This window comes from Phodopus roborovskii, unplaced genomic scaffold (genome assembly GCF_943737965.1).
Source record: "Phodopus roborovskii unplaced genomic scaffold, PHOROB, whole genome shotgun sequence".
Classification (NCBI taxonomy): Eukaryota; Metazoa; Chordata; class Mammalia; order Rodentia; family Cricetidae; genus Phodopus; species Phodopus roborovskii.
Genome location: NW_026126470.1, coordinates 29,821,097 through 29,842,833, shown reverse-complemented (window position 1 = coordinate 29,842,833; position 21,737 = coordinate 29,821,097). Strand labels below are relative to the sequence as shown.

General features: G+C 46.9%; 1 protein-coding gene across 1 annotated transcript in view; it reads right to left on the bottom strand.

Moving 5' to 3' along the window:
* Morc3 (MORC family CW-type zinc finger 3) overlaps window positions 1–17,563 on the bottom strand; it is a 35,427-nt gene extending 17,864 nt beyond the window's left edge. Inside the window, exons 1-6 of the mRNA XM_051191919.1 lie at window positions 17,477–17,563; window positions 8,248–8,320; window positions 6,292–6,424; window positions 5,355–5,568; window positions 4,305–4,453; window positions 2,507–2,654 (exon numbers count right to left, since the gene is read on the bottom strand). Coding sequence (XP_051047876.1) covers window positions 2,507–2,654; window positions 4,305–4,453; window positions 5,355–5,568; window positions 6,292–6,424; window positions 8,248–8,320; window positions 17,477–17,515 — 756 coding nt within the window. The 5' untranslated portion in view covers window positions 17,516–17,563. The remainder of the gene's footprint in view (window positions 1–2,506; window positions 2,655–4,304; window positions 4,454–5,354; window positions 5,569–6,291; window positions 6,425–8,247; window positions 8,321–17,476) is intronic.
* Window positions 17,564–21,737: the final 4,174 nt, after the last annotated feature.

Here is a 21,737-nt window from a genome sequence, read left to right as displayed (position 1 = left end):
CTGAGGGTTCCTACAGGTGTGCACCACACACCTGGGAACTCCAACTCAGCACAATGGGGGGGGGAGGGTCTCCAGTCTGAGGCTGCAGAGCGAGACAGGGTTTCTCTGTGATACCCTGTAGACCAGGGCTTGAACTCCCAGAAATCTGCCTGCTTCTGCCTCCCAAGTGCTGGGACTAAAGTCATCAATACACCACTACTGCCTCACCAAACAATAGTTTTCTTAAAAAGTTTAACACAATAACAAAGATGTGGGTAAATGAGAAAAGCCATGCAAAGGTACCAAAAAGGACATTTTGTGACCCTGCCCATTTATTATTGATATTATAATTTAAAAAGACAAACTAAAACGGTTTATTAGGCAAAAAGTAACAAGCAAAAATCTCAAATTAAAGTAAGAGAATGTTGTAAACTTGGCAGAGTTTTGTCCTCTGGAAACCTGAACGCCAGCGTATTACTATGCCGTTGAAAACTACACTGCAGCCCCTCCTCCACCTCCACGCGCTCCCAACTATTTGAGCACGCCCCCTCAAGGCAGTTTCATGCCTTTCTTTTGGGGGGGGGAGAGGGAGATTTTTGAAATGCGATCTCACTCTGCAGACCAGGCTAGCCTCAAGCTAAGAGCAACCCTCTTTCCTACTTCCAGAGCGATGAAGAGATGGATGTCAGCCACCATGCCCAGCTTGTCTTCATGAACATGGGGCACATGCCTGTGACCCCAGCAATCACAAAGCTGAACCAGGAAGACCGATAGGTAAGGCCAGTCTAGGCTACCCAGGAAGAGCTTACCTAGGTAACTTTAGGTAATGGAACAACCACCTCTTGCACTAAGGCATGCTCTTCTCCCTAGCACTGAGAACCTCTGAAGGAAACGTATTAGTAATTCAGAGGACAGACCACAGGCTCAGCACAAAGTCAAGCCTGAACATTTGTTACTTTTCCCTGGCCCCTGGCTTCAAGGGCATGGCATGATGTCTTTTCTAAAGCCACTCATGGTCTCTGTCAGCGCTACACTGCTGACTGCCTGGGACCCATTTCATTCACACTTAAGCATGACTTCAACAGCAGCGACTCCTCCCAGTAACAGAATAGAATAAGAAATAGTATACGCTTGCTATCATGATTACTCAGACCTCAGAAAATACACATTATCAAACTTGTAAATGTTAGATCCTTGGTTTGGGATACGTAATGACTTTAGTACAAAAATCATAAAGTTAGTATCTCATTCAAATTAGAAACAGTGACCACATTACCAACATCACAGTACTGCAATCTGTTTACACACAATGTGATGCTCATACTGTGTTCATATACGGGACTGAGAATCACCCTGGAGACAAACGTCTGGGAGTCCTGTAAGGGATTTTCTAGAAGAGGTTCACTGATGTGGAAAGATGCAGTGAGATAGTCCTTCTGTGGCACTGACCACGCCCGTTGGGGGGTGGAGCCATGGGCGGAAGTGACCTGTGGAAGGAGGTCTGAGGAAGAGCCTGAAAAAGCTCTCTTGCAGGCGGGACTCGGACAGGAGAGCATCCGCTGGAATTTCCTGGTGTTCATCTGTCTAGGTTGTAAGTTATTTCTCCCCGAATAAACATCTATTCAGCCTATTTGTTTATCCTTTGATATTGTTTAACCGCAATATCAAAGAGCCACCTTCAATCAACATGGGTAGCACCATCCCCGGATTGGGTCTCACACTACATTAAAAAGGAGGAAGCTGGCTCAGGAAAACCATTCCTTACTGTGTACTTGGACACAGTGTGACCAGTGCTGCCTGACCCTTCTACCACAACTTCCTCAGAACTATAAGCTAAAATAAAACATCCTTCTTAAAGTTGGGTATTGTCACAGTGAGAGAAGGAATTAATACATTTAATCTTAAAAATATAACCCATTTCTGAAGTCAAATCTCAAGAGATACCACAAAATGTTATAATTGCATATTGTCTCATCAATATGCTTTAGAAGACAAATCAAGGTATATCAAGTGCGTATCCTACAACATTGTTTTAAGACACTGAATTTGGTGTTCTGTGACTTCAATTAATCAATATGGTAAATATAAAATGTACGGATTCGCCAACTCAAATGAACCAAGTGTAGTGTAGAAAAGCAAAAGCTCTGTAAGAACTGACGTCGTCAGAATTAAAACAAGGCTCCCTCTCTGCTCTCTCTGAGACCGTGTCTCATGTAACCCAGGCTATGGAGGCAAGGATAACCTTGAACTCCTGACCCTTTGGCCTCCACCTCCCCTGTTCTAGGATTATAGGCATGTACCATCATGTCCAGTTTGTGGAGTCTTAGGGGCCAAACCCAGGGTCTTGTGCATGCCAGGCAAGCACTTACCAAGTAAGCTATGTACCAACCCACCTATTAAAACAAGGCTATCACAGCACATAAAACAACAGTACCCAAATGAGCAGTTCAGTGTGCCGGCTCATGTGTAACACACACCCGGTAGAGGGGCCAGAGTGGGCGCGAGCCCGCCAGCCCCGAGCACACACCCGTAAGGAGTAGTCACTCTCGGGGGCGATCTGGTCTGTCCGTTCTTGCTTCTTGTACCCTTTCTTTCCCGCAGTCTCATCTAAGTCCTCGGGGATTCTGATGTCATACTTATCCTTTTCAAAGTCAAATTCGGTTGCGTTTTTGTAACTGCAAGAAAAGAATTAAAAAGAAGCACATTTCAACTTCAGATCAAGAAAAATAAGCAAATACTAATTGGTAAGAAGAAAATGAACAAACAAGCAAGTAAACAGCATGTCTGGGGTCAGGGAAACCACAGCCCCCGGGAGCAGCTGGACAGGACAGAACATGGCATGGCACCTCGGGACAAAGCCTAACAATACAGAACCTGTACTCCTGCGCATCCCCAGAGACATCCACATCTGTTTACAGCAGTATCTCTAACGTGCCAGGCTACAAAAACAACACTCATGCTTCTGTACAGGTGAGGTGGCGAACGCCTGGGCCTGAGCTAACGATGGCGTGTCAGTGTGAAAACAACACACCACGGAACTAGAAATGCAAAGAGGGGCAAACCCTGGTGGGTCCACCTAGAGTTACCTCTATGTTACTTTCTGAAAGGACATGACCAAGCAAAGGTCAAGGTCAGAGGTTGCCTGGACCGGAGCAGCCCAGCGAAGAAAACGCCATGTGTGGCCACAGCACAGAGCCAAGTGCCCGGCAGTTTACGGCACCGATGACAGTGCCCTGGCACTATTAACAGATTTAGAGCAAACTGTAAGGGACTCGAGAGCCAGACTGCACGTGAATTACCAATTCAGGAAAACAGAGAGCGTCACTGAAAGTAAGGAAACGGACTAAGAAGGGGGACAGAAAGCTGAATGCAAGCAAAGGAGATTCAGTCACCAGAAAAACAAATTCTAAAATGCTTTAGGTTCATTTCTATGATTCAATGTATCACAGATGTCTTACAATTATTTATTAATAGTTGAAGCTCTTAATTGTAAAGGATTGTATCCAAAGACAAGGAAGCACTAATTTTAATTCTTAAAATTATTTTACTTATTTTGTGTGTGCGTGTGTGTCAGAGAGAGAGAGAGAGAGAGAGAGAGAGCGCACTTGTGTAGACATTTAAGAACAACTTTAGGGAGCCTGGCTGCAAGCTGACCTTTACCCATCGAGCAGCTATATCTCACAAACTCAAGAACTATACATTTTTAGCAAGGCAAAATTTTCATCTATATTACTTACTGGATTGTTAGCTCATGCAATCTAAATTTCACAAGCTATTCTTCCTAGCTAGTATTTCATCTTTATTTTCTTTCTCTTTTTTAAGGTAGTTTTTTGTTTTCGAGCCTAGGAATGGAATAATAGAGACATAGTACTATTGGAAACTGAATGAAAGGACTAGAAAATTTTTAGAGCAATTTGAAAGTAACTCTTTGAAGCCAAAGTAGGCTTAATAAAATAACCTTAGAAAACATAAATTACGGGGCTGGAGATGGATGGCTTAGATGTTAAAAACATCGGCTGCTCTTCCAGAGTCGAACTCTTCCTGAGTTCAACTCCCAGCAACCACATGGTGGCTCACAACCATCTCTAATGAGATATGATGCCCTCTTCCGGCCTGCAGGCATACATGCAGGCCAGAACACTGTATACATAATAAATAAGTAAGTCTAAAAAATGAAAAAGAAGAAAAGAAACCACAAATCAGTAAGTATACAGCACATGCTTTCCCATTCACTTCTAGTCTGTGTTACAAGGCTAACACAATGCAGGGGCTCTGTCACGGACTTAACTTCCCATGGTCAACTACCAACAGAGGTCTACATTTACCTTCTAAGATTCCAAATGATGATCCTTGTCCCCTTCTTACCCATAATAGCATCAAGTTCTGCCAGTAATTTCTGTTCCGTAGAAAACAGGGAATGTTCCAGAATTGCTGCTAGGCTTGCTTTTGATTCTGCTAAATTAATCATCTGACGTATGTCCTTAGTTAAAGATTGAGATCAACAAATTGTATACAAGTATAACGCAGAAGACAACTTTAACAAACTCAAGAGAAACCAATCCCTAAATTATTTATAGCTCCTGAAGAATAGCCGTGTGGTTCAAATGAGCACAAGGAATGATGAAGAGTAAGAATGCCACGGGGCTCAGGGGCAGCACCTATACCCAGCGAAACGGGGCTAAGGACGGAGGATGCCCTCAAGGCAACTCGCCTCAACTCTGAAAGGGCAGGGAAACAGCAAGTCATTATGTCTAACTAAGTGGGTTATGTCACTGAATTCCTAAAATCATGTTGCTTTTCACTATTAGGGAAACTTTCAAGCCAGGCCAACACAGCCTTTCTTATTAACCCACAACAAGCTTGAAATAAGGAACTATACATAAGGCAGGCAGGGTGGCTCACGCCTGAAATCCCTGCTGTGTAAGACGCTGAGGCCCCATCTAAGGAAAGGGAGAGCTGTGGAGCAGAGTAAGCTTGTCACTCCGTGGTCCTACAGATCAAACTCAGGTTCTCACACGTGACAGATCAGTACTCTACTACTAAGTGCCATCTGCAGCCCTGGAAAACAACTCTACACCCTTAATCCCAGCACTCAGGAAGCAGAGGGAGGGGCAGGCAATTGCTGTGTTTTTTTTCAAGCCCAGCCAGGGCTACCAAGTGAGAACTTGTTTCAAACCCACCCACCCACCCACCCAGCGTTTGGTTGGACGGGATGGAAAATCAGTAGTTTGGAGGCAGGCCTGGCTAACATGGAAGGACCGTGGTTTGCTAAAACCAAAGACAGGGCAAGACAAGAATTAAGGGAGACAGGAAGGAGTGTTCCAGACTTTTTTAAAGTTTCTCTGCAGCATTCATTCCCAAACCGAGAGGATATGGTGTTTGTTGAATGTGACGATAGGGACAACAACGTGCTCCGCCTTTATGACTTCCAGGTAGGTCTGAGACAAGAACCCCACACTCATGGTTTCTCCGTTTTTGGTAAAAACTATTGCATCTTTGCCCAGTCTCATAGAACCAGACTTGAAGCCATTCCCGTACAATCCAACCGGGACATGACCATTCATGGTGACTTTGTCACTGAAGCCAAAGCTAAAAAGAAAAGGAAGACAAACAATAAAAACTCATTCTTTCATTTTTAAAACTTCAGTAAGTATAAAGCCCTTTTAAAACGGAATGAGTAATACCCAGTAAAAGCCTGGATTCAGACCCCACCCACCTGGGAGTAAAGTCTAGAGCAGGTGGCTTTGATCTATTGATATTCACACCTCTGTCATCACCTGGGAAGGCATGGCCAAATGTCTGTCTTACAACACTAAACAGGCCCACAAACCTTCACGTCTCAGGCCACAGATTGCTTCCTCTAGATATTTTCTCTTGCGGCATGATTAATGATGGGGTCAATTTGAGTTGGTGGCAGCATAAGGGACATTTAGAGGCTTCTGCTTCTGGCCCCTCCCTCTCTCCCCGCTGTTCACTTGAGTGCTCAGTGCAGACACTGCACTGCGGCCTGAGATGCATGAGTTATTCTACACCTCTGCACTCTCCAAGTCTCTCATGTAAATTCTACTAAAAACACAAGGTAAGCCTACTTTATACCGCGGTAAAAACAGCTACAACTCTAAAGGAATGCAGGAATTTCAGGTGAGGCAGACTCGGCCAAGGGGGAGGAGCATGGCGGGATTGCCTAATAATATAGCTGTAGAAAATAATGAAAGCCCTCATCACACTGTGGAAATGCATTTTGTGTTCTGAAACAAAAATGAAGGTCACATGTAAGTTATCATTTTCTGAGGTATAATGTCTCTTACACACCTTAGCATTTTGTGTAACTTATCTGTGGTCATTCCGTTCCCATTGTCAGTGAAAGTCAAGCATATGCGGTCACTGATCACTGTCTTATCAATCCAGATCTGTTTAGCATTCACATCAGGATCATAAGCATTATCTGGAAGACAAAGGGTTTTGGGAAATTCTGAGTCTGCAATTTAAAGAAGCCGTTCATTAGAACAATGCTGTAACAAGCAACAGAAGATACTATTCCTTTCAGAGTTCTAGTGTAGAACATTCCTAGGGTTTGAAAACACAAAGCTAAACTGCCATTGGCTGTACCAGAACTGGTTCTCTCCCAGCCCTTCACATCACACAGGGGATAAAGACTGGCACCCACTACACTACACTCAAGCCCGAAACACCACTACTAACAAAGATGGTTAAAACCAGCCTGTCTGTCTACCTATCGCAAGGGAACTGAGAACTGAGTGTCAGAGGGCACCGGAGTGGACACAAGAGCTAAGTCACAGTTCAGAATGAGAAGGCAGAGTCCCCTTCTCTAAGCCACACACAGAGGGAAGACTCGCTCCTACAAGATGCATGTGTGATCGTGTGATGTTTCTCCATCACTGTGCACACTTCCCTTTCACCCTTTAACATGTTTACATACTCCTTTCTCAGAACGGCACAATAAAGGACTGTTAAAAGATATGTACCTTATCAGTAATAAAATCAATGTGTAACTTATCCAAGATCCAAGATCCAAGCCCCTAACTGAAATATACTTCCAAGTATTTACTAGAAATAATGGCTTTCTGGATTTGGGGACTGACCCTTTTCCTCATACTGGGCTGCCTTATCCAACATTAATACAAGGGGAAGTGCCTAGTCTTATTGCAACTTGATATACCACGTCTGGTTGAAATCCATGGGAGGCCTGCCCTTTTCTGAAAAGGAAAGGAGTGGAGGGGGGGGGGGCTGGGAAGAGAGACGGGAGGGAAATTTTCTGTCAGGATGCAAAAAAAAAAAAAAAAAAACATTAAAAAAAAAAAAGAACAATGGCTTTTAAACTATCCTTCTATAAATAAGCTTACAATTAATCTTTCCCACCACTCCAGGAAAGATAAAAAAGAACCCTTGCAAGGTGTTGCAGCACATCCACTGCAGAGCTGGGAGAAGAAAAAGATGCTTGTTGGCTGACTGTATAAAAAGCTTAGTACTCTAGCAAAGGAGCGATGCTGGGAAGGGTGCTTGCTCTGCTATCCCAGCTCTAGAGACGCCGAGGGCCAAGACTTACTGTGAGTTCCAGGCCAGCCTCGGCTAGAGGGAGACCAGTCCTTAATAAACAAAAACTCAAAGGTCCCGCTTCCCATATCTCAGGTAGGGCCTTCCTTTGATAATGATCCCATTGTAAAATACACAAAGAAAGTCCAAAGAATAACATTTCCCCCTTTAAAACATAAGCCTGGAAGAGAAAAAAAAAAAAAAAAAAAAAAAAAAAAGAAAAAAGAAAAAGTATTCTTGCTCATGTAATTTCCTAAGAAGAAAATCATGACCTCATGACACAAATCTGAAAGCAACTTATATATTGTCTCATGTTCATTAGATAATTAAGGTATTTTATATTCCTGGACCTCATCATCCCTTAGAGGAAACAATATATTTAACATATTAATTCTAACACCTGAAAGAGGAATCCACTGTGAAGCATAATTCCTATTTTTTACTTTCATAACCAGTAAAAATATTTGCAACATAAGTGCTTTGTAAATTTAGCAATTAAGAACTTAAAGGTATGAAAACACTTAGGTAGTATGGGGAAGGTAAGGAGTAATCAACCCACTTGATATGAACTTAAACAACAGTTAAGTCAGCTTTTACACTAATGTTATTCAGGATGTATTTTTAAAAGATAGGTGCATATTACTTTTCAGAAGTTATTAAATTATAATTATAATTACAATTAACAGATAGCACATAAAATGTCAATTTACATACCTATTAATTCAGCAACTGCACTGAATGGCCAAGTATGACTAGTAGAATTTGTATGTAAAAACTTCGGGCAAAGCTGAAACAAATCAACAATTCATATAATTTAATGCAGCCCTTAATTATGAGCACAAGATCCAATATACGTTTTCTCTGTGTTAAACAAACGCTGAGACCAAATTAAAAAATTACCTAATTGCTTGCTCCAAGATAAAACCTAGAGAGCAGCTTCCCGGATGATGAGGCTGGGAACAACTCAACAGCTTACACAGCAAGACCTGTTTAAAACCCTTGATTCCGTATGTCCCCAATGGCACAGCTTTCCTGATTCCCTTGTAAGACCTGTTTTTAAATGGCCCAGCCAAGACCCTAAAGCCTGACAAACATCATTGCCTTCATCTCCCTACCTTGAGACAAGATTTTGCCAAGAGGGTGCTTGCCCACTAGTGTACTGAGCAGGTCTGATACTTTCGGAAGCTTGCTGGAGACCTCTCAAGAGACTGAGCATCTGACACTCTTGAGTTGGTTGCTTTATCCATTCCAAGTTTATTGCAGATGAACACTAGCCTGGTGTGTATCCATGACTTTTTCAAATAACAAACCACTGCAATTTCCAAAGTTTTGAAGTATGACTTTACTCTCAATAATAGATATGAAGGAAAGACCAATCAACCCTATGATACAGGAAATTTAAACCTTGGGCAATTTAGACACATAGATGCACACATGTAATCAATTAGTTTAAGCACTTTTTATAAAGGCAGGGTCAGGACTGGAGAGATGGCTCAGCAGTTTAGAGCATTCACTAATCTTCCAAAGGACATGAGTTCAATTCCCAGCACCCACATGGTAGCTCACAACTGTCTGCTGCCATCGTACCCATATAGATAAAAATAGAATCTTTAGTGGCATACCCCTTTAATTCCTGCCCTTGAGAGGCAGAGGCAGGGGGAATCTCTGTGAGTTTGAGGCCAGCTTGGTCTACAGAGAGAGTTCCAGGGCAGCCAGAGCTACACAGAGAAACTCTGGGGATGGAGGGCAGGGTCCTGTACCCTAGGATAGCCTTGACTCACTTTAAACTTCTAATCCTCTTGCCTCCACGCCCCCAACACAAGAGGCTGGGGATGCAGCTCAATCGGCAGAATGCCTGCCCAACAGGGACAAAGACCTGGTTAGCCCCAGCACCCCGTAAAACTGGGCACGGTAACCGAGAACCCGAGAACCTATAACTCCACCACCTGGGAACCACCACAGCAGAAATTCAAGTTGGGAGACCAGCACGGGCTGTTGGTCTCAAGAAAAAAAATGACAAATAAAAACCTAGGCAACTCCCCCACAGAAACTGGCAGGGCAAGCTGTGGACTCCAAGGACAACCAAAACCAGGCAGAGTCACACCAGCAAGCCAGCAAGCAGCCTACAAACAAACCCTATGCATAAGGTGCCAAGATCATTCATTAGCAAAAGGCTTTTCCAAAAACAAAGCTGGGGAAACCAAACCCCTGTATTAACACACATATGATTTATGTCAAAATGAATCAAAACCTAACATAACAGATAAAGCTGTTAGACTTTAGAAGAAAGCAAGAGAAAAGCTTCATGACATTAGATTTGGAAATTATTTCTTGAATATAACAAAACTGTATGTAAACTAAACTATGTCAAACCCATGTTCCAGTGTGGTACTATTTGATAAACTGCTTACAATAGCAGAACAAGGAAGACGCGCCAAGACCGCTGGGTACGTCGGGCTACGGATACAGTGAAGCTAGGAACGGAGCCACCGCCTTCAGCCCCAGCTGCTTTGGATAGCAGCCCTTGGCCCTTTGGTTGCATGGGAACTGGGGGTCTACGTGTACATTCCAACATGACAAAGATGTCAGTCCACAGAGGAGGGCAATGCATGGCTATTAAGAGGGACAGGGGTGTCCTAAGGGAACCTGGCTCTCAACTTGCAGCACCCCAACCTCTGCACACCACTGATGTCAACTGGCCTCTGCAGCCCATTCCTAGGAAATCTCACAACACAAGGCAGTGAAAACCAACCCTGGGGACACACCCTAGCAGCACAGGACTTGCCCAACAGCCACAGGCATCCTGGGCTTTATCCACCCCCACCCCACACCCCGAGTCCAATTCACAGAATTCAGCTAAGATCAAACCAGAATTTAGCCCTCAGAATGCACATTGGTCAGATCCTAACGATCAGTAGCTCCAACCTGAAGCAAGTCAATGCTCCATTTCTGGCTCCGGAAGGCATCTGCAGGAACACATGCATACACACATTAAAAACAAAAACAAAGCTGGAGGAAAGCTAGGTGTGATGGTGCACACCTTTAATCCCAGCACTTGGGAGGCAGAGATCTCTGGGAGTATAGAGCAAGTGTAGGCCTGGTGAGGATACCGGGCTATATATTGAGAGCTTGTTTCAAATAGAGAAAGAGAATGAAGATGTCAGGGATGTGAAGAAACTGGCACTTCTGTGTTCTGTTTTATCAAAGTGGTCAGCAGCAGCAAAAGACTGCCTGAAGTCTAGCCTGAAGACCCTAGTTCACTCAATTCCTGGGACCACACAGTCGAGGAGAGCCGACTCCTGAAAGCTGTGCTCTAACCCCCACACAAACACCACGGCACATGTGTGCAAACCCCCAATAAGTAAATAAACAACGGAAAACAAGAAAATTGTCAGGACCAAAATAAAATCAAACCAGGGAAGCCACAGAAGGAAGATCCTTGAAAATATTGGCCAGATAACAGAAATCATCACTAGAGACAGCTAAAACCACAGCCTCGTACTAGACAAGAGTATTTTCTGCCTGTCACCTGTCCAGAGACTCACTCATTACCCCTGAGCTGACAGGATCCACGCTCCTGGTCCTTGCAGCCAAAGGCAGCTGTTGACTTTTTAGCATGCCTGTCTTCTGTGGCCTCCCTACGTTCTTAACAGTTAGCACACTCTGCTTGCAACTCCCTGATAACCATTCTACACCATTTAGGCTGACACTGGCTGGGAATGTAAAATGCACAGCTTCCAGGGAACACAGTATGGTGGTTCCTCAAAAACTTAAGACACAATCCTGTAGGGTAAGTCGCCACTCAGAATGGAACTCTGGGTACAAAGGAACCAAGTGCCTTCTCCAAAGTTACACACCCAATTACCTAAATCAGGAGTGAGGTCATGAGGGCAGGCCCAGCCTGTGCTGTCAGTCACTAAGGGACTGAGTCCAAGCCACTACCCAGGCAAGGGCTCCCAACTGATAAATGCTAGGTGTGTCTGAACACAGCTGGAAAGACTCTATGTCCTTCAGAAAGTGTGAATGATCTAGTGATCAGTATATACAGAGAGAAAAAACAAACAAAATATACATCAACGACTAGCCAGGGAAAAGAGAAAGCTGTATAGAAAATGCAACCACAGGACAGTGGCAGGCATAAGGCATATCTGAAAAAAGGAGCAAACCAACTCCAACAGGGCCTCTCTGGTGGGGAGGAGCCAGTGTGTCAGCCTGTGTCAGCTGGGTACACAGGACCTCTCTGGTGGGGAGAACTCAAAAAACAGTAACCAATGGTCTGAGCATTTTACTTAGAACTAGAGAAAAATGGAAAAAATTATTTTTTTTCTCTGCCCTCCACATTTGGTTCTCAGACCTGAATCATTCTAAAATGTCTATCAAGAGCACAGAGTATCCATATGGGACGACCCTGGGTCACTGCCTGCCTGATCTTTGACCCCCATCACCGCCCCGCTGGAGGAGAGACCTCCTAGAGAGCTTGGACCACCCAGAGCAACAGACATCTAACTCCTGACCCACCTACACCCTAGGAAAGAGCAGCAGAGAGAGAAAGAGAGAGAGAGAGAGAGGCTCCACCTGCACCCACTGGAAGAAGCGATGGGAAGACGGCAATACAAGAAAACACCTAACAATAGAAACACAAGCATGACACCACCAGAATCCAGGGACTGTACACCAACTGGACCTGAACACACCAAAGCAGATGAAGCAGCAGAGAACGACTTAAAAAGTAACTTCATAAAAACAATAGAGGCTCTCAAAGACGATATGAGAAAAATTCCTTATTAAACGGAAGAAAAAAACAAACAAAAAATGAACAAATCTCTCAAAGAAAGTAAGGAAAGACAAGAAAAAACAATCAAACAGATGAAGGAAACAACTCAAGCAGTTCAAGACCTGAAAACTGAAATAGAGACGATAAAGGAAACACAAACTGAGAGAATGCTGGAAATAGAAAAACTGGGCAAACGATCAGGAACTACAGATGCCAGCATAACCAACAGAATAGAGGAGATGGAAGAGAGAATCTCAGGAGCTGAAGATAAACTAGAGGAAACAGATTCATCAACCAAAGAAAATCTTAAATCCAACAAATCCTTAATACAAAATATCCAGGAAATGTGGGGCACCATGAAAAGGCCAAACCTACGAATAATAGGCATAGAGGAAGGTGAGGAAGCCCAGCTCAAAGGTGCCGAAAACATATTCAACAAAATCATTAAGGAAAACTTTCCCAATCTGAAGAAAGACATGCCCATGAAAGTACAAGAAACATTCCGAACCCCAAATAGACTGGACCAAAGAAAAAAGACCCCTCGACATATAATAATCAAAACACCTAGCATACAGAATAAAGAAAGAATATTAAGAGCAGCGAAGGAAAAAGGACAGGTAACATATAAAGGCAGACCTATCAAAATTACACCTGGCTTCTCCATGGAAACCCTCAAGGCCAGAAGGACCTGGATAGATGTTCTACAAGTACTAAGAGTCCACGGATGCCAGCTCAGGCTACTATACCCAGCAAAACTCTCAATCATTATAGATGGAGAAAACAAGATATTCAATGACAAAGGCAGATTTTCACAATACGTATCTACAAATCCAGCCCTACAGAAAGTTCTGCAAGTAAAACTCCAACCCAAGGAAGTTAACTATGCTCACAAAGACAAAGGCAATAGATAATTCCACTTCACCAGAACCTAAAGGCAAATATATGCACAATACCACCATCAACAACAAATCTAAAACAAACAAGCATTAACAATCAATGGTCCTTACTTTCCTTACATGGCATCTTCCAATAAAACTATAGAAACTAGCATTTATTTCACATGTCACAGTATTCTTTTTCAAACATTCTGAGCTCTCACTTTTAGATCACAGATCATACAAAAACAGGTGCCAGACTAGATTTGGTTCATAAGCTATACTGTACCAACTAGTCATGAACCAAAAGCAGACAGGCAGGAAAAAAAATGTGAGGTTCCAAGAGCTGGTGCCAAATTAGCACTGTAACCACCGCCACACCCAGAGTCAGTCAGTAATTCTGGACTTTGCCACAGTGCTGGGGATGAACCCAGGATCTCAAGAACACTATTTGGCATCAATGCCAACTTTAAGGAATTTGGTTTGCTTGTTTCCTCCTTTCAATCTTTATTTTCTGAGACAAGTTTCACCACGTTACCCTGACTGGCCTGGACTACATCTATGGAGATCGAGCTAGTCTGAACCTCAGAGTTCTCGGAGCTTGCCTCTACTCTACCCTTGAGTGCTGGACTCCAGGCACAGGCCAAGCCTCCTTGTTTGTTATTCTATGTACACTGGGGACAAAAATCTAGTCTTGCCCTTGCCAGGCCAAGTGCTCTACCATTAAGCTATTACACCCTACACTCCCGTCCTCTGTCCCCTTATATCTGGAGGGGGTGCCGCTGAATTGTCCAGGCGGCCTTGCACCTGTGACCCTGCTGCCTCAGCCTCTTGCGCAACTACAACTATAGAAACAAAACACACTACAGGCCTGGTACCAATTCAACCGCGCTGTGTGGTGTGTGTGCCTGAGTGGACATGAACATGGAGGCCAGAGGCTGACAGGCACGCTCACCTTATTCCCGAGGGTCTTCCACTGAGCCTGGAACTCAGTCTGTCCAGACTGACTGGCCAGAGCGCTCTAGGTAGCTCCCCCTGCTGAGATTACAGACACTTCACTGGGGGAGGGGGGAGACCTCATCTCTACTCCCCCCCTGCTGAGATTACAGACACTTCACTGGGGGGGGGGAACCTCATCTTCACTCCCCCCCCACTGAGATTACAGACACTTCACTGGGGGAGGGGGGAGACCTCATCTCAGTGCTCCCGATGCACACTCACTGAACCAGTCAAACGTCTAATTCACCCTTTCCACCTGATCATGACTGGAGTATGCTTTGGGTTGCAGTGTATCGTTCTTATTTAGGAAAAAGGTCAAGAAACATGGTTCAAGCTGGTCCTCTTGCCTCGTCCTTCTTAGTGCTGGGCTTACATGTAGCTGGAATTTTCTTTGGGCTACCAACCAAATAAAGCCACAGAGACTCTTCAATTATGAACGCCAAGCCTTATCTTAGGCTCCTCCCACTAGCTCTTTTAACTTAACTGGGTTCTATTCATCTACATGTTCTCGGGGCTTTTAACCTCTCTTCCCTTCTGTATGTCCGACTTTCCTGCTTCCTCCCTGTCTGGCTGACTGGCCCTGGCATCTCCCCTCGCCACCTTTTCTTTTTCCCTTAAGTCTAAATTCCTCCTCCTACTTAGTCTCCCTGCTCAAAGTTCTACCCATACCTCCTCCCTTGCTACTGGCCATTCAACTTTATAATAGACCAATCAGGTGCCTTAGGCGGGCAAGGTAAAAGAGCAACATATCTTTACACAGTTAAACAAATATTCCACAACAGTTATGGGTGTGCAACTATGCCCAGTCATCTGCACGTCACTCTGAAAAGAAATAGCATTTGTATTTATTGTATTATTTTGGTAGGGGGTAGCTCCAAGGGCCTAGCACACCCTAAGTGTGTGTCATTACACTAGCGTACATCTCAAACACTGAAACATCACTTCTACTGAGGCTAACTGGTATGAATGGAAGCTCCCTGAAGCTTCATCTGCCGTCAAGATCCTGCATGTGTGTGGCTAACTACACACTATCATTGAGGAATGTAATGTAAGATAGCTGAAATTCTCTGGAGCTACCTAGTGCTTTCCTCTCGGGTGCTAAGGACTGAGCCTGGGCCTTACCCATGGTAGGGAGGTACAATCCATGACCTGCAGCCCGAGGCCACTTTCCTCCCTATTTTGATTAAGTTGTGCAGGCTGGCCTGAAGTCTCTCTGTAGCCCAGGCGGGGCCACATTTGTGCTCCTGTCTCGGCCTCCAGAGTAGAGGAGATCACAATCTGCACCCGGCCTGCCTTGTCAGTCCCCGGTATCTGACCTAGCATCTTCAGTAGGGAAACGCTGTCCTGTGAGGCACAGCAGAACTCTCCCTGCTCTGCCACCGGACACTACCGTCAATTATTTGGCAAATGTCCTCATTCATAACTTTATTTCGTAAGACTGAGGATACAGCGACTGAATACTTGCCCGGCAGACAAGAAGTGCCTTGCTGGATAACCCCTAACACATACTCATCCATCACCACCACCTCATTGCCCAGGGCAATCTATATCCCGCTCCGGGACCCTGGCCACCCATAATTGACACAGAATAATTTCTTCCTTTTTTTAAGCTTTATTTATTTAATCAATGAGTGCTCCACTGCATGTACACCTTTCTGCCAGAAGAGGGCATCAGATCCCACTAGAGGTGGTTGTGAGCCCCCAAGTGGCTGCTGGCAGTGGAACCCAGGACCTCGGCCAGTGCTCTTAAAGGCTGATCCACCTCTCCAGCCCTGAGACAGAATAACTCCTATTACTTCCCTGGGAATAAGAACTCTTTTGGCTCTAGAGTGGTGAGTGTAACTCTATCCAAATTCACCCAGTTGGGGAGCAGAACTAAGAAGGCTTACAACCAGTGGAAAGAAAGAAGAAAACTCTCTCTCTCTCTTTTTTTAAACTACTAAAGACCATTTCATTAAACAACTAAGTAATTAAAGGTCCTTGACCTGGAAATGTAATCATAAACCAGCACGATTTCTCTCTCAAAGAAAGGGGATTAAGCAAGAATGGCCAAATTATGGGCTCTAGAGAAATGAGTCTGGTAAGAGCACCCACTGCCCTTACAGGGGGTCCAGCGTTCAGTTCCCAGCACCATCAGTAAGTGAAGGGATCTGAGGCCCTCCTCATCTCCAGGCACACAGGTGGGTACCGTACCCATACACATGCACATAAAATAAATAAATGGGGGGGGGGGAGGGCAATCTGTATACAAAGCGACAACAAAAATGTGATGGATGCCCAACTTCACAAACGGGCAGGGGCAGCAAAACCAGGTTAACATTTCACGCACACTAGGGACGATCCCATCCCGTAGGAAGAACACGGCCAAATGAATGGACGGGGCGCAGGTGCGTCCTTCAAGTGCCGGCGAGCCACTCTGCAAATCGTTACCGCTCAGCGATGAGATACATAATAGCACGGAGCGCCTATCAACCCCTCTGCACCCTCTAGGAGTCAGGGCTTCCCCGCGTCCCCCAAACAGCGCTAGCATCTGCCTCCGCCACCCCACCCCACCCCACCGCACCGCACCGCACCCGAGCGCCGGGGTTACAGACACACCCCACCCCGCGCGCAAGCCCAGCAGCCACCCTGCTGCAGACGTGCACCTCCTGGGCTGAGGAAGTACTCTCGCCCGCCCGCGGCCTCGGCGCCCGCAGAGAATTAAAAACTTTGCAGGAATCCTCAGGTGAGGAAGCCACGCCCACCCGCAATGTTTTGGACCCGAAAGCCGAAGTCGTTCTGCGTGCGACCACTGCCAACGGCTCCGGGCCGGGGCCGGGCCGGGCGGTGTGTCTGCGTCGGGCACGGCCGCAGGCACACAAGCGCAGGGAGGCCCGGGCCAGCCCGGCGGGAGGACGCCAGGCCCTGGGCCTCGGTGTGTCCGTGCCGGCCAGGCCCGGGGCAGACGCACGCCGGCGGGGACCGCGTCCGCCCGCGCCGCAGCCGCCGATCCGCTCCGATCCCCGGGGCCGGGCCGGGCCGGGCGGCTGAGGGCGCGGCTGCGGCGACAGCTGGCGGCGGCCGCGGAGCCCCAGGCGGGCCGGGGCGGCGGGCAGGGCTGTCCCGCCCGGCGCGCACGCATCGCCCGCATCGGCCGCCCAGCCGCTCCCGCGAGCCGAGCGGAGCCGAGCGGAGCGGAGCCGAGCGGAGCGGAGCGCACAGACATGGCGTCCGCGCCGCGACCCCCGCCGCCGCCCAGGGCCACCCCGCCCGCCCTCCGGGGACCCGGCCCGCTCCTCCCCTCGCGGCCGCTCACCGCGCTGAGGCGGATCCCGCTGGGTGACTGCGCCGCCATCTTGAGAGAGCTACAAAGCCAGGGCCGGCCTCGGCCGCGACCCGACTGGGGGCTAGGAGTCCGCGGAGGCGCGGCCACGCCCACTTCCGGGGCGGGGCGAGCGCGGAGGCGCCGCCCACTCGCTTCCGCCTCGGGCGAAGCCCAGCCGGGCGTGGAGGCGGGCTTGCCCGGCGGCTGGGGCTGACGCGCTGCGCAGGGCGCATGCGCACGGCGGGCACGAACTCGCGCCTGGTGCCTGGACCTTGAGGCTGGAGATTGGCGCGAAGGACCGTGCGTGTGTGTGTGTGTGTGTGCGTATGTGCAGAAGGTAAAGTCGGATGAGGATTGCACTGCACAAGTGTGTGTGCGTGTGTGTGTGTGTTTGTGTGTCTGTGTGCAGAAGGTAAAGTCGGATGAGGATCGCACTGCACAAGCGTATGTCTGTGTGTGTGTGTGTGTGTGTGTGTGTGTGTGTGTGTAGCCTGGTATTGCCCTGAGTCGCATGTAGAAATGAATCAAGCGAGGGTTGCCAAATCAAGCAAAAACAGGGTTGAGAGGTTTGCGAGGGTATCAGCTGCGACCTCGTGAAAGTTACACATTTTTAATAGGTTTTCTGTGACGGGGTAATAGGTTTCTCAGCTGACGCGGTAAGACAGATCAAGCAACAGAACAGGTTTATTTGAGCAAAGCAACTCCCAGGTGAGTCCTCCAGCCCCATTAAGCAGGGACCGAGTGTGTAGGATAAAAGGTCCAGCCAAAGAAACACCCTGGCTCTGAAACCAGAAACAAAAAAACACACACTGCCTCTGGCCAATTGAATACAAAAAAACAACCAATCCCTGAGCAGGAAAACCAACCAACCCCTGAGCAGGAAAACCAACCAATCGCTGGCCTTTTCCAAGCTCAGGGATTGAAATCCGACCAATTCCCATCCTGATGATCTCCACCCCTGCACCTGCTCAGATTGCTGCTGCCCTTTCCCACCCTGGCGGAGGCAGCCATCCTCCTGGGTTCTTCCCTCCCAATGGATCTCCTACGAGGTTTCGGTGAGACCTTCTTCAGCTTGAGTGGAGCGGAGCAGAGCGTCACAGTTTCGCCTGGGAAATCTTCCCCTAGCGGTGCGGAGCTATAACAAGTTCGCTGGGGAAGCCTCGCCTGTTAGAGCAGGCGAAGCCCTTCCCTGCTGTGCTTACAGTGACAGGGTGGTTCACCTTGGCTCCCTGCTGCCAGGATCGCCTTCCATGCCTACAACACAGCCGAACACAGCAGGGAGCTTATATACTCTGTAGGCAGGGCTGATGCATGATGTGTCCTCTACAAGCTGGGTTTGTGTCCAAGTATGGTCTAAAGCTGACCGCTTTAGGCAGGCTCTTGGGCAGCTGGCAACTTCAGGGGAAGGGCTGCCTCAGCTGCCAAGAATGTGGAGCTGGGCTCTGCGGCAGCTTGTCTTTGTTGGAGATTCTCCGAGAGGGCAGGGTTTGGAGGGAGAGGGATGGGGTTTTCCGGATCAAGCAGGAGTGAGCTGGGGATTCCAGTTGAACAATTTTACTTGTAAAAGTTCAAGTACTACAGAAGCATAAAGTTTACCCAGATAAAGCGCCTGCCTGAGACCCGAAGAGGCCATCAGAGGCCCTGGGACTGGAATTACATGTGACTTGCCAGCTGCCGTGTGGGGGTTGGGAATTAAACCGGTCCTCTGGAAAAGCAGCCAGTGCTCTTAACCGCTGAGCCATCTCTCTCCATTCAGGGATTCTATTCATTTTAAGAATGTGATAATCCTTCACCTAGTGAAGAACTGGTTGGCTCACAACTATCACTCCAGTCATGGGAGAGCCAATGCACTTTTCTTACCTTGTGAGATACCAGACACTCACAGGTTCTAAATGTCTACAAGCAGGCAAACATTCATACACATAAATAAAAGAAGTGCGTGTTTTTAAACTACAAAAATAAAAGACTAACGTAAGACAGGATATCACGGGCAGAGAAAGACCAAACACCTTCCTCCTGCTGAGCTTCATACAACAGAACATCAGGGAGGCCTTTATCTTAGTGCTGTGGATAGACACCATGACCACAGCAGCTCTTATAAAGGAAAGCATTTAATTGGGGCTGGCTTACAGTTTCAGAGGGTCAGTCCTTTGTCATCAGGGTGGGGGGCACAGGGGCACGCAGGCAGACGTGGTGCGGCAGAAGTAGCCCAGAGTTCTACATCAGAATTGTCAGGTAGCAGGAGGACTGAGACATTTGGACCTGGTTTGACCATCTGAGGCATGCAATCCCTCTCTCCGTGACACACTTCTTCCAGCGAGACGACGCCTCCTTATAGCGCCACTCCCTAATGGCCCATGGGGGCCACTTTCATTCAATAGTTCACTCCTATTCTCGGGCATGCTCTCCTTTCTTAATAAACTGCAGCTCAGAACCTTCTCACGTTTTCTTTCCAGCTTCGCCCCTTCTGCCTGTCATGCACCTCTATCGATGGATATGCCTATTGGTACCCTGGCATTATACTGACCTCGGCCCCTGACAACGGGCAGGGTCTGAACACTGGCCTTCAGGCAGATACTTAGACAGCTCAAATGGCCCTGTGTTGCACGGCTGCATCATGTGTCAAGTGGCTGCATAAGGACCCTGTGCCCATGCGCAAGCATTCCCTTTTAAGCGAGCGCCTCCCGCCTGTCCCCGCCCCTCGCCTTCCTCCTTCCAGCTCTGCTCCTGGTTGGCCAACGCCTACCCCTCCCTTTGCTCCCTTTCCGAAATAAACTCCACGTGGGTTTCGTTGAGTTCTGTGGTTCGTGTTTCATCTGCCTTCGGCTTTGGCAAACAACAACAGTGCCTGCTTCTTTCGGGCAACTCAGAAAAGCCACTGGGCCGGGAAGATGGCTCAGTGGGTAAAGGCGCTTGCCGCCAAACCTGAGGACTCCGGTTGTAGCCTGGGCCCCACAGGGTGGAAGGAAAGGGCTGATTGAGGTGGTTCGGGCGAGAGTAGCCCCCTTAGTTTCATGTTTGGATGCTTGGTGTCCAGTTGGTGGAACTGTTTGGGAAGGATTAGGAGCTGTGGCCTTCTCGGAGGAGGTGTGTCACTGGGTGGGGGCAGGTGGGCTTAAGGGTTCAAAGTTCATACTCCTTTTCACTTAGCTCCATTTATTTGCCTCATGCTGGAGACCTGCCTGCCTGGTTGCTGTCATGCTCCCTGACAGGGTGGTCAGGAATCTGTGGGGCCTCTGCAGACACCGTGGCCAGCAGAGTGTCAATCAACCTGACGCAGGAAGGAAGTCCCCATCAGCTGGACGCAGCAGCTAGTATTGCTTCAAACGGAAGAGTCCGACACCAGGCAGTTTATCTCAGACCTTTAAGCATAGCGCAGTTTGGAGGAAAATGTTCCCCATTATAATGGACTCAATCCCACGTATTTAATGAATCTTTAGGCATGACTGCATCAAAACTCTTTGTAAGGAACGTGTGACCTTGCTATGAGCACTTTCCCACCAGCCTGGTCCCAGAGCTGGGTCAGTCCCAAAATAACACAGAGACTCTATTAGTTATTAGTTAGTTGGCCAATGGCTAGAGCTTCTTATCGGCTAGCTCTGTCTTAATTATTAACCCATTTCTATCAATCTAATTGTTTCCATGTGGTCTTATCTTACCGGAGAGAGGGCCCAGACCTCTTTTCTCATGGCCTACATCTTTACTCCTCTTTACTACCTCTCCCAGAATCCTCCTTGTCTCCTAGTCCCGCCTATCTTGCCTTCTTATTTGCTAGCAGTACTTTTATTCATTAACCAATAAGAGAAACATATTTATGGAATGGCATTTCCATCATCTCCTCTTTTCTGTCTAAATAAATAAAAAAAGGTTTTTAACTTTAGCATAGTAAAATATATAACAAAACAGTTATCAAATAAGAACTATAGTTAACAATATTTAGTCCATTAACATTTAGCAAGATTTCAAGAAAATATTCCATCATCTATCCTATCTTTGTGAGTCCTAAAGTCCTATATGTAACTTATCTTTAATCCTAACTAAGAACAACTATAACCATAACTATCTTTAACTCCATCAAAGACCACAGAAGGATAATATATAAACTCTAGAAATGACAGAGATATCTCGAGCTACCTGGACAGTCACCCAAAGTTCTTTTGTAAACGGGAGCATCCATCTTCGGCCCATAGGCCACAGTGTGTCTGGCAGACTTCTCAGCAAAGCAGGAAACTTCAATCTGCCCCACCTGTGT